General features: G+C 36.7%; 1 protein-coding gene across 3 annotated transcripts in view; it reads right to left on the bottom strand.

Annotated features, from left to right (window-relative positions):
- LOC138710600 (very long chain fatty acid elongase 2-like) overlaps window positions 1-13,994 on the bottom strand; it is an 82,584-nt gene that overhangs the window by 24,686 nt on the left and 43,904 nt on the right. For all 3 annotated transcript variants that reach the window (XM_069841601.1, XM_069841602.1, XM_069841603.1), the window contains 2 exons: window positions 9,961-10,017; window positions 1,712-1,817 (listed from right to left, as the gene is read on the bottom strand). In XM_069841601.1, coding sequence (XP_069697702.1) covers window positions 1,712-1,817; window positions 9,961-10,017 — 163 coding nt within the window. The remainder of the gene's footprint in view (window positions 1-1,711; window positions 1,818-9,960; window positions 10,018-13,994) is intronic.

Below are 13,994 nucleotides of genomic sequence, written 5' to 3'. Positions count from 1 at the left end.
TTGAAATGGGAAATGTTGGTATAAACATAACTGATATTTCTGTATGCAAAACATTATTTTTTAAATAGAATAAGACTCAATATTTATGTTTGAAAGCGTTTGACTTATGGGGTTTCTCAAAATCAGGTAAAGATTTAACAAAACAATATCTTTACTTCATGAATTAATTGAAAATTTGATTAAAATATAATACGAATTTGATTCTCAAAACCAGTATTTAGAAGCTGACTTTATAATTTTTACTTCATGTGAACAAATGTTACTTTAACCTGTATGAAATGTCACTAAGGACATAAACCACAAAGTTCTGCATGAAATAATCTAATACATTGATACATTACACAAAAGGCGACAACATTATTCTAACAATTCCAAAATTCAAACACAAAATAATTAATCTACTAAACACAACAGCTTAGGCTATAGTTTTGTTCATTCTGTGTCTGTGAAGGGTCAAGGCCGACCAGCCAACTGCTGGCCTCACATTCACATGCCCCAACAGAAGTAAACGATCATCTAACCAGAACGGAGATATTGTTTGATTAGCACTATGATCCTTCCAGCTATTATAGCTGGTTTCTGTTAATGCGTTTCACTATACATCGCACCTCTTTAAAATTTATCACGTTGTTGGGTGAGCACCGGTCCCACACTTTGGTCGAAATTTCATAAGAAAATTTTTTCCCCATGAGGATTTCAACCAGTGTGCATTCCGTAACGCTAGTCCTAGGCATGATGTCTTAGACCTGTGGTATTCAATATTTAGTACATGTACCTCCAGGGTTACACGGAGTTGTTTCAAAGGGTAGGCTACGCATCCCACTGATTACGCATGTAAAAATGCTGACATATTTACATATTATTCTACTTGTTGATAATTATTGCAGTTTACGTGTTTCCTTTTACAACATCAACTCTTGTTTTTCCTTGCATCAGTAACATTTTACATGATTTATCATAATAATAATAATAATAATAATAATAATAATAATAATAATAATAATATTATTATTATTATTATTGTTATTTTCCATACAAAATAAATTATAGTTTAGTTTTAGTGTAATATGTAGCAATGGGCGATATATGAAATGGAAGGGAAAGGAACTCTGGCCACCCTACCCCATTATCTCCTGGCGTACTTACCTCATAGGTGGCGCCTTGTTGGTATAAATTGTGAGGTTCAGACCTGTCTTCGGACAGTTGACTAAGCAACAAATATATGCCATAGTATTTTGTTAGTTCTTATATAATTGCAATGCAGTTTGGGTTTATGAAGGTAAAAAAACTGTACTTTTTGGTACACTAGCAAAAAGATTAACTATTAGTGCCTTACACCAAAGCGTTATGGCACGGGATGCAGCGTTGTATTACAATCTCTAAAATTTTTGTATAGTATTTTTGTATGTATGTTTAATCAGCAGTCCGAAGACAGGTTGGAACCTCTTAAGTGACAACAATAGGCCTAGTCATGAGGCAACTAAGCCAGGAGATAATGGGACAGGGTGGCTAGTTTTTTTTTCCCTCTCATTGCATACATCGCTAAATAGTAACGTACTGTAGTTCTTTAATCAAACTTTTTGTATATTAAAATAATAAAATCATATATTCGTGACTGCAATAGTTGATATAAAATGGTAAATTCAAATACAAATTCTCAATGATCTTCGTACAAACCAAACCACATGCATTTTTAGAGTGTAGATTTTACCTGGATTCCACCGTGCCATCGTGTACAAGAGATCCAACATCATTACGTGATGGAAGACATGGAGGAAAGATACTTGATTGTTCTTTTTTCTAAGAACAAAAAACACCTGCAACATGTTTAATATTAGCAATATCTTAATTAAAATATAAAGGCTTCTTTTCATATCTGCTCATAAAATCAAGAGGTAATAACCATTCAGCAATAGAGTTAGTGAAATGTTCTTTATTCCAAAATATTTTAGACTGTTGTGTTCATTGTACAGTACTAATTTTAAGTAATGCAACAACTGCAACTAGTTTGCATTTAGATGGAGAAACAGTGAGGGTTACTGGAGAAACAGCAAACTAAGAGGTACAAGAATCGAGGCTCTTAGAAGATTTTTGGAACTTAACCTTCACATTTTTGTGAGATCTTGACCTAAAAGTTTTTCACACCGTCCTATTTAAGGGACTTTAGAAAAATCTTACAGGGGAAAAAAATAATAGTAGTGCATGATAATGGGAATGGAATGGAAATTCGGACATGGTCATTAAGACCCAGCACTGCGACCTTTCAAAATGTATTGCGCTAACTCTCAAGCTAGGAGCATTTCCAAACCCCCAACTGCTGACTGCAATAAGGTTCGCTACGTACCCAAGTTTCGAGCAGGCAACCCTACTCGTCCCTAGGCCAGCCCTCTCAGCTTGTCGCCAGCCGGTGTTCGGGAAATGCTGTAGATCAGCCGTGACGAAAATGCGACTCGCGAGCAAATTGTGGCTCGCAATGATAGCCATGCATTTCTCTTGCTTCCTACCTCCTTCAACCCCCACCCTCTCACTCACTGGAGTCAAACTCCGTTCCAATTGTATTTGTCTCTGACCTGCGAGTGGCGTATCGTCGCAATGTCTCTCTTGAAAACATGTACCTCTACAAAAACGAAAATTTCAAGTAGGATGGGACGACGTATTTTTTTGCTGCCAATATGATGAGAATATTGAATGTATGATTTGTTGATAAGTATTACGAGGAAAACGTTTGTATAACATAAAACGGCATTATACTACATGTTACTCATGAAACATTAAAAGGTTAAGTATTGTTATTATTATTATTATTATTATTATTATTATTATCATTATCATCAACATCATCATCTCTGTATGTCGATCCTTTTTCAGCAGATATAGGAATAATGCGGTTAGATCTTCAATTTAAACTCACAGATTTACAACGTGATGTTAAATGAAAGCTAGATGTAAAAACTTGACAATGTTGAACTTTTCAAATCTTTGCCAAAAGAAAAAAAAAATAGGCCTCCGAAGCGTCGTTTTTTCGTTTGCCGTTTTGAAGCCGTGTTCGCTACAACTTACGTTTGTGAAAAATTATTTTCAACAATGAAAATAGTAAAAACGAAATTTAGATCACGACTGACAGACAAACATCTTCGTGATCAACTACGACTGGCAGTAAGTGACATAATGCCTGATTTTGAAACTCTGTCGCAGAGACATTCTGAAGACAGTTAATTTTAGGTTGTGATAATCTGTCCTACGTTTTCTTATTCATATCTTTCTTCGTTACACGTACTAAATATTAGTTTGTAACCTTATACTGTATAAAATTATATTTAAGTGCTTGACATGAGGAAAATGAAAATCCATTAATAAGTCAGACAGTTGCTTCACTTCCCCCTTCGGGTGTCCGCCTCCCTCCATAAGTGCTATGCACGTTGCAGGTTACACAGTGGCTCGGCGCACGATCACATTTTCGCCACGGCTGCTATAGATTGATGACGAAATGGAGAATGGAGAAAGGTTGACGGGATGATGTAGATGCATAATTAGGTGAAACGGAAGAACCTAAAAAAATTCTGAGACCTAGTATGCAGAGTAAAAAATTCGCAAATGCACACATACGAATTACCACCGCGTCCTCTGCATCGATTACTAAAGCAACGTGGGGGAGGGAAATCCGAAATAGACCGAGAGGGAAAGTAGGTCTGCGCCTATTTCTTTTAGGACCTATCACGATATTTGTCTTAACGCCTTAATGAAACAACCACAGGCAGGAGAAAAATTCGGGGTTCGTAAAGTCAGTCTCTACAGTGGAAAATGTGGTAAACTGAGTCACTGCCAAAAAAAAAAATGTATAGGTAAACTGAGTCCCAGCTAAATTTCTTCGCCACAAAATCTTACGTTCTACTTTTTCCAGACTTGTAACTGGCAACCAACTAGTACAATAATTAGTAGTTTGTTGGCGTGATTAAAAATGTCACATTTTATCCTTGAAAACATTGTGGTGAAACATTTTGTCACTTCACTTTAAGATCGTCTACGAATCTGCCAAACTGTGACACTGTTTTAAGGTATAGGAAGGAATTTGAAGGAAACTAATTTTAAGAATTGAAACCTTGTGATATCTTGATTCGCTGTGTCTTTTTTTCCCTTGAAAATCATTCCTTCCCTTCGTTTGCTGTTTTCTTTTTACGTTTTGGACTCGGTGAAAGAGGGCATAGCCAGTTTCGTCCCAAAATCGACCGACTCGTCCCGACGTAATTTTCGATGCATTAATGTAATAGTCCAGCTCGTCCCCACTTAATTCTCGGTGCGTTAATCCTATAGCCCAACTCATTTCGAGTGTATAAGAAGAATTGAAACCAGGTGAAGACAAAATATTCCCTCCCACTTTGTGCAGACTTGGGACTGAGCAATCATTTTGCAGGTTAGTGTGGTTAACAAATTTGTCTTTCATGAGTAAAATACTGTTCATTTTATAAAAATAAATGTCATCAAATAATGAAATTACTTAAAAATAAATAAAAGTCACATGTTTAAAAGTAAACAAGGTCTCAACTTATCTGTCATTATGCGACATTATCCGTACAAATTGAAAGCGTATTACCCATTTTTATGCTTGACCAGGTACTTTTCTGATAAATTCATTTTTTGTAGGTATGAAGCTGATGTTTGAAAGGATCATTTATGCTGTTACACTTAACATACGTATTTGTCTCCTCTGAAGTCAATAGTCTGTGCATATTCAATTTATAATTGTTTACCACGAGAAATGTTTTAGCCCGCTGACTCAAGATTTCACTCAGTTGCGACATGTTGTGTTGAGTAGGTACTGATACAGGAAATACAGAAACGGAGATATCGGCATGTACTGTGTGGTTGACGAGTAGGTACTGATACAGTCAATATAGAATTGCCGTAACACTAACAACCACACATCACCATCTTTCGCAGAATTGCAAATAGTCGGTGCATGAGAATTTGTTTACTCCGTGAACATTTCACTCAGTCGTGTATACGAGTAGTCGGTGAATGAGAATTGGAATTGGAAATATATTTAAACCAGGGAAGAGACGGGTTCCTGGATTAATGAAAAATATTGCAGCCGGCCACGAGACGGGTTGTTTATTTACAGACCGGGGACGAGAGGCGCTTTTCCGGTGAAACATAAGGGTTTGACTGGATGTCCTTCAATGCGTCGATAAAAATACATTTGGATGATTACTCTAAAATAACTTATTCAAGTGCGAATGGAAAGGCTCGCAGCTGTTTGTGGTTCTGTTGTTGCTGCGAAAAGGGCCCATAGCGCTTCTGGTGCGATGTATGTCTCAAAGACGTAATCATGGCGTGTTATGAAAAAAATAACTATTTGCTTTCAAATATTCTACAGAACTATAACAGCATAATGAATCAAATAATATATCTCCACACATTTTTGTCAGGATTATTGGGACACAGTTTAGCTATAGCTACCCTTATGATCCTAGGGACTCAAGTTATCTATATGGGAGTAAGCAAACAACTACTCGGGACTCAGATTACCTGGCACCGAAAAATTGGAGGTGGTCAAACTGTTTATTGAATACATCAGTCGCTGATAGAATCTCTATAAAGCTGGATGCTGGACAAGTCATGCGTTAAGTTCCAAGCCAGTTAATATCCCCAAAATTGTGAAGGAGGAACGTGTAGAATCTGCCTGCGTAAAACAATTTGGTTATTTGCTGTCTGTAAGTTGATCAGTGATCATGCCGATAGTATGATGAATTTTAGACTAAAGATTGTTCGTGTACAGTAGTGGCAAAAAAAAAAAAACCGGACCGACTCTTGTAGCTGATTTCAGAGCCTTGTGCACTCCAGAGTACGATAGACTGGTAACTAAGACTTTAGTGTTTCGAATCCTGCCTGGAAAGGAAACTTTTTTTTGTTCCTTATTCAAATTCATTCCCAATACTTTTCGATTGCTGGCAAAATTCATGTTCTGGGAATAATAAGTTAATTAACTAGTAAAATATCGCTGCAATCGAAAAGTATTGGGAATAAATTTGAATAAGGAACAAAAAAAAGTTGAATAATTTCAAGGGAAAAATTGTTCCGGGGCCGGGTATCGATCCCGGGACCTCTGGTTGAACGTACCAGCGCTCTGCCAACTGAGCTACCCGGGAACTCCACCCGACACCGTCTCAACTTTTCCCTTTATATCCACACAACTCGCGTGGGCTGACGAAACGCCAGAGACCCACATTGAGTGCACACAAACTCTGTGTGACTTGAAATTGTGGTTTTCTGTTAACGTACACAGTGACGTATATATTACGCAAATCTATTCTTTCAGGTAAAGCTTCCTGTAAAGCAGATTTGAATAATTTCAAGGGAAAAATTGTTCCGGGGCCGGGTATCGATCCCGGGACCTCTGGTTGAACGTACCAATTTCAAGTCACACAGAGTTTGTGTGCACTCGATGTGGGTCTCTGGCGTTTCGTCAGCCCACGCGAGTTGTGTGGATATAAAGGGAAAAGTTGAGACGGTGTCGGGTGGAGTTCCCGGGTAGCTCAGTTGGCAGAGCGCCGGTACGTTCAACCAGAGGTCCCGGGATCGATACCCGGCCCGGAACAATTTTTCCCTTGAAATTATTCAAATCTGCTTTACAGGAAGCTTTACCTGAAAGATTAGATTTGCAAAAAAAAAAAAAAAAAGCTTCCTTTCCAGGCAGGATTCAAAACACGAAAGTCTTAGTTACCAGTCTATCGTGCTCTGGAGTGAACAAGGCTCTGAAATCAGCTACAAGGGTCGGTCCGGTTTTTTTGCCACTACTGTATAACCCTATGTTCACCAGTGACTTGTACCTGTGTGCCTTACGTACTCTGATCAGCGCATATGGGCGGTGAGCACGTTTGTGCTCTCGTTGACATCACTGGTTTGTAGCATTGTGTAGCGAGAAATGCAAAAAAAAAAAAAAAAAAAAAAATCCTCAAGCTTCGTGACTGTATGTACTAGAGACTGTGCTTGAAATACGTTTATATTTAAATGAAAAATATTATCCAATTTGGAAATATTAATGTATACAGTATCTTTGTTTTTTTAAGAAGAAAATAGGTTTAAAATGAATATAATATGCTCTATTTATTTGTATAACGAAGATTTATTTATATTTGTTTTCTCAGTACGTTGAGTGTTACCAATATCACAGGTTATTTGTAGGCTTATATGGTCGAACAGAATAAACACTGGATCCAAAAGAACCGGGTGGTCTAATAAGCCCACATTTTTGTGTATTTAGTATTGGTATGCAATTCTAATTGTAGTAGTAGATTGGTGGATTACATACAAAAAAAACATACATACACCATTTATTGCTGTAAAATTTCGTATAAATGTAGAAAAGTGAAATAAATTTAAAAAAAAAGCACATGAAGTTCAATGACTCTGGGAACATGGCTATTGAATTAATAGGAAAACGATTAATAACATGAAAAATTATTGTTTATTTAACGACGCTCGGAACTGCCGAGGTTATATCAGTGTCGTCAATGAGCCGGAATTTTGTCCCGCAAGAGTTCTTTTACATGCCAGTAAATCTACTGACACGAGCCTGTCGATTTAAGCATCCTTAAATACCATCGACCAGGGCCGGGATCGAATCCGCAACCTCAAGCACAGAAGGCCAGCGATATACCGACTACGCTACCCAAGCCGACTTAATGATATGAATATTTCTGTTGTACAGTAAATATGATTCATTGGTTTTGTTTTCTGGCTATTTACATTTGGAATTTTTGTGGTTTTTAAGAGACGTCAAACCATTTGGAGATAAACTGTCAAATGGTGGTTTTAGGGACATCTGTCACATTATGATTTTGGCGAATATTATTACCACCACCATCATCACAGTCAGCTACCACCATAGGGATTGTTGCTGTTATTATTGTAATGTTTGTGTGTTGCAGATGCTAATACTGTTATTAGTAATGTTGATTTTGAAAGTTTTTTTCATATTAATGCTGTTAATGATGTAAATATTGACAGTCATATTGTTATTAATTCTCTTGCAGATGTTGATGATAATGACCATGTTAATGTTAGTGTTGATGTTAATGTATAGATTTCAGAACACACACACTATTTGACACAACTCTTCATCACACGAACGCACCCACACAAGAGGCAGCGAAGTTGAGATAGCGCCGAGATCTAGTAGGCTCTGAGGATGGTGTCAAGTAACACCGAAACAGCTGTAAGCCACACATGCTTACATAATTAACACGAGTAAGATCGCCATTTAATCAATTTTATTTAATGTATAGAGTTTTTCAGAAGTTAAAAGTAAATTAATTGGTCATATTTTCATTTTCCAAACAAACCTACAAAAACTGGCACTGGCTTATTGCACAACAAATAGGATTTTTTGTACCACCACTACAACGAATTTATTTCTGATTGTTCAGGTGGTCGCGTTATTGATAAGAACTTTCCTGTAACTTGGCCTGCAAGATAGCCAGATATTAACCCATCAGATTATTGGTTGTGGGGCTATCTGAAAGAAAGTGTGTTCTTGAACAAACCTACGACAATAATAATTGATGAATTGAAGGACTGCATCACATACACTGTGATAGATATTCCAGAATACGAACTCAGAGTTGCTATATACAGCATAAAAGAGAGGTTGTTACTTATACAAGAACAAATTTGTGACCATATATTTCTACGATGAAGTTATGGCAATGAGCGTAGAGTTCATTTTTTAAAATTGTACCTTTCATACCGGTATCTTGTTATCTAATCTCCATTTCAGTTTGGTTGATAGGCTTTCCCCTCTACCCACACTCTTTACCATCCGTGAAGGGGAAGATGCTACTGTCTATCTTACTAACGTTCGACTAATTGACTTTGACCATAGTGAAAATTCTCATTATTGAAAATGTTTACCGGTAATCTATACTTCGAAAATCTATACTAAGCGTTTGTATTTCATTTTATTGCTGTTTATATCAACTGGCACATTAAAAAGCTACTGACAGCAGGAGATAAATGTTTTCTCCACCGCTAGTTGCTACTCTAAGCATACACAACGGGACAATCTGCACTGTGTCACTCCCCCCTGACTTCATAATACAGACTAACATCCCTTAATTAAATTCATTATTAGTTGAAAATATTGTAATTCTCAAACATCAGTGTTTTATTTTCTTGTGTGTACAACGTGAGGGGGTGCAGGTATAAGAGGTAACAGCTGCCGGTCTGTTACTGACGGACTCAGGGCAAGTAGAAGGGGAAAGAAATGCCTTCGCATCCTCTCAACTTCTATGAAATGTCGTTTAGATATAGTTTTTGTTCTTTAAAGTGGAATCTTTGTTGTATTTTTTCTGGATCTTTTATGATCACCTGTGATGCCAAGCAGAGGACTTTAATTAATAAAGTAATAACTTTAGAGTCATGCTGATAATTCAGATCTTATTGTTATTCCTGCTGATGTTGATATTGTTAATAGTAATGTCAATGTTAGTGCTGAAACTCAAGTTAATGTTAATTTTGTCGCTGATAAATTAATGTTAGTGTTGACTCTAATGTTCATATTGATGTAAATCCTGACAGTAATGTTAATATTATTTTAAAGATGATGGTTGTGATGATAATATAGCAGTAGGTGTTGATGCTGACATTGGTGGCAGTGATCCTCAATCTAATGCCGATAATTATGATACGTTGTTGCTTATATTAGTGATAGTAATAATGTCGATATTGTTATAGGCGGTGTCGGTAACAATGGACGTCAGTGTGTAAACAATATTCTTGGAACATGGGATTTGTGACAATGAGGTGAAAGTCTTCTGGGATGTCTTCAGGAATTGTACAAATGACGAGACTTCTCTGGTGAGCACAACTGCTGTGTTTTTAATGATGCTATACACTTATACTCATAAATACCCTAGTTGTACTAGGCCTATACTCGTATACCTATAGCCCATTTCTACTTACCGTATCAAGGAGATCGAAGACTTTCGTCATATACATCGTCCATATCCATGTTGCCATCTGCAGAATTAAAATAAGATGGTGTTAGTTATAAAGTTACATTAATTTCATGTTTCAGTTTTGTAATAAAACATATCTCAATAGAATAAACAGTACTTAATTACACATTCCTGCGCATTAATATTATAGTTATGCTTATTTTTTTCATCTCTAATAAATTTTTTCTCGTTGCCAAACTTTCAGAACGGCCCCAAAGTTCACTCAGCCTTCTATAAAATTGAGTACCGGGTCTTTCCCGGGGGTAAAAGGCGGTCAGAGCGTGGTGCCGACCACACCACCTCATTCTAGTGCCGAGGTCATGGAAAGCATGGGGCTCTACCTCCATGCCCCCCAAGTGCCTTCATGGCATGTTACGGGGATACCTTTACCTTTTTTTACCTAATAATGTCTTATGGCAATTCTGTTCAATTTCAATGCTAGGCAATTTTTAAGGAAAATTAAATTTTAAGTCACTTTCAGACTCTCGTTGTCTTTAATAATTATTTTCACACTTACAATCAATGTCAGTGTTCGTCAGGCTGACCTGGATTTTCTCTTTGAGAAGCGCGCTAAAACTCTAATCTTTCATTCGCAATCAAAATGCTTTACTCAGGAATCTCGAGTTGTATTTTATCTGTAGTTTCCAGCAAGAATTAACGTTCTGGTTTTGTACGGCAAAAAAAAGCTTGAAACTGCGTTTCGTTTTCCTGACAGTAATTAGGCGCCAGGGGTTATATTGTAGGGAATTCCGGGAGTGTACTTCAAGGGTTTCAAGAAAAGATGGGAATACCTCGCCGTACATTATAGATAATTTTATAGTAATCTCAAGGTTTTCTATTACAAAATTATATTGTTACACAATGAGACTGATCATGGCAATGAGAGTAGTGCGCAATACGATTTATGTACGGAACATAACGTAAATTATTTATTTATATATCTTTTTATCTTAATGAACAGTAAACAAGCGTGATGTCCATTTTTGGGCGACATAAAAGCCAGTAAATTCTCAAGAAAAATACGAATGCCCGGTTTCTCTAATATTGAGATATCTGTTCGGTCAGGCTACTATTGAGTTGTTAAAGTTTGCGATTTGTTGAATCTTTATCGCACTCTCTAACTTAACGATCTGTCAACTATTTATTGGTTGATCAAGTTTCACAAATATGCACAAGAAACCACGAGTTTCTAATTTCCATTTTATGCATTTATTATTAATTATTCAATTTAATTCTTAGATTCACAGATGCAAGCAGGGAAATCTCCTTTTCCAGACACTCTTGTTCTAGTAAGACCATCATTCTATCTTCAGTATTAGGATTTGGGATATTATTGGAGTCATGAGGTATGAACGACAAGGATAAGCACTGTCTCAAAGAAATATGCCGTCAAATTCCTTAGCATCAAATGTAGCTCTAATAAGGGAGCTATTAAAGATTATGCAATCATGAATAGATCCAGAGAATCGTACAACAATATGTCTTACATTCAAGGAATGACTACAGACAACTTGAACATTAAGAGAAAATAATTCTTTCTTGTTTCAGTAAAGTTCACATATATCTTTGTTCGGTGACTGAATAGAAATTTTACTTCCTTCAACACACCCCATTACATTAGCAGTGATTCTCAAACGGGATGCTTGGCTCTGGGGATGCCAAAGGGCAGTTAATGGTGGGCCGTGAACAAAATAATAATCAACCATTAAACAACATAGAGTTGCAAAAGTTCCGTAATAGTAGAGGCACAGAACAATCATTAGACCGTTTTAGAATGTTGAAAATGCGCACCATCGTTGACGAACCTATAAGTTAACAGACGACTTTTCTAACCGATAGAACTATGATACGTTCGAGAAACGCAAAAAAACCTCGGTTATCCATTCAATAGAGTTATAGTATCGATATTTCAAGCTCGAGTTATAGTATCGATATATATATCGATATATAGTGCAAGCGCTCGTCTGATTAGCATTATTCAGTCATGCAAATAATTTGCAGTGATACTTGAATATGGATCAGAATGTTTCCCTTCTACTTTCCCCTACTGAATTTTCACTCGGTGGCTTATCTAAAATGATGCAATGTTTCACACTGATAGACATTTGTTTGGCTTTTGGAGTAATATTCGATGATAGTTTGATGTTCAATCACTACCCCTACTGTTATTTATCCCGTTCATGCCCACGGGGTCATTTTCGACCCACCCAGAAATTTGTTTTATTTTCATTATTAAAGGTATTTTTTCTTTTATTGTTGATGAGATTAAGGCATGTAAGACTATAATGTCTCTAGGTTAGAAATAATTACACGGTGTTTTCTGCAATGCAGGAAGATTGATAACAGAAGAGGGTCGTTTTCGACCCAGTGGGCACATTCAATACCGTTTTCACTTGCTTCACATCTAAAATCTTATTCATTTATTGTTTTTACTGTCTGGCCTGCCAGTGAAATACGTACAAGATTATGTATATTCTAAAAGAGAAGGGGGTTACAGTAACTTGAGAAAATATTTCCAATATACCTACTTTCTCTAGCTGATGATGCTGATGATAGTGGCCACGACAAGATTTGTATTCACTATCTAGAGGTGGAATTCTAAGCAATATCGGTCAGGAAGTAGTTGTTTAAAGAGCAATGGATGAAAATAAATACTTCTGCATTCAAAATAATCACAAAGGACGTTGTCTCATTTGTGAACAGTTTATTGTTATAATTATTGTGGTCGGAAATACTTTCGTCACTTTTTCCGGGAGCACAAGTTTGTTGTGATCCTCCACATAGTTGTAGACGAGTCACGGAGAAGTTATTCATAGCCGGTGGACTGTACAAAAGGTAACCAATGCTTTCCCATGCTTCCACACATCTCTCTGTGAGTTCTGGATCCCTGAGCTAGGGTATTGAATGTGTTTTGATATTCATCAAGGCCATGCTGAAAATACCAATAGTAATAAGTTTGAGCTTAATACTTTGTGAGCCTACAAACAGAAATTCCCCAATCAATTCTTCTCTTTACATCGGTGCTTGGACAATTTTTTTTTACGTCTGCTAAATTTGTCTGTGCCCTAGGGAATGACAACTTCATTGCTATCGGTACTATAACGGAAAATAAGACTGATAATTTCTAATCGGCGATGTATGTAATGGAGGAGGAAAGGAACTAGCCCCCTATCACATTATCTCATGGTCTAGTTGCCTCATAAGTGGCGTCTTGTTGGCATCACTTGTGATGTTCAGATCTGTCTTCGGACATTTGACTAAACAACAATTTCCCATTGATGACATCCAACAGATGAAGAGTATGGTTCGCACAGTTTATGAATATCTCGTATCCAAAAAGAATAACATTGCTGCAGTCAAATGGGAAGACAATGCTATGGTCATATGTTATCCCATCAAAATGCAGTTGTATTTATTTGTAAGGCAAATATTTCCTTCAAAGAGAAAACAGGATAGAAATACCTCAGCTTAATATTATTTGCAACAACAACTGAAATATTGTGGAAGTAGACATAATGGACAACATTTCAAATGAATTATAGAATTGGAATCCAGGGGAACAAATGGTACTGTACATGCCAATATTTTGGAGAAGCGGTGTTCCAGCACCACAACAGAAGTACAGCACAGCTCCCCTTCAAATAGAACCAACAGTACACAGACCAAATGAAGAAACATATTTCTCCATCTGTGAGAGTGATCGTAGGAGGACAAAGTTGGAATCATTGGTATTGCACTGTATAGTAGAATATAATGAAGTAATAGTTATTTATCCAACAAGTGGGTAATCTTGATGATCATGTCATGAGTGAATGTTTGTCGCAAGAACGATAGTGAGGGCGACAATTTTCACGAATGTCGTAATAAGATTATCCACGAATTGGATACAACACTATATGGTATCTTAGCATTATAAATTGTAGGAAATAAATTATGAAAGAAATTCAATTCGTGATCCATAGCTGACAAATTGACTTCATTTGTTTGTATCGATTAGTT

The sequence above is a fragment of the Periplaneta americana genome, chromosome 12 (genome assembly GCF_040183065.1).
Source record: "Periplaneta americana isolate PAMFEO1 chromosome 12, P.americana_PAMFEO1_priV1, whole genome shotgun sequence".
NCBI classification, from domain to species: Eukaryota; Metazoa; Arthropoda; class Insecta; order Blattodea; family Blattidae; genus Periplaneta; species Periplaneta americana.
Note: the sequence above shows the minus strand (reverse complement) of the source record. Positions and strands in the feature narration are given on the sequence as shown.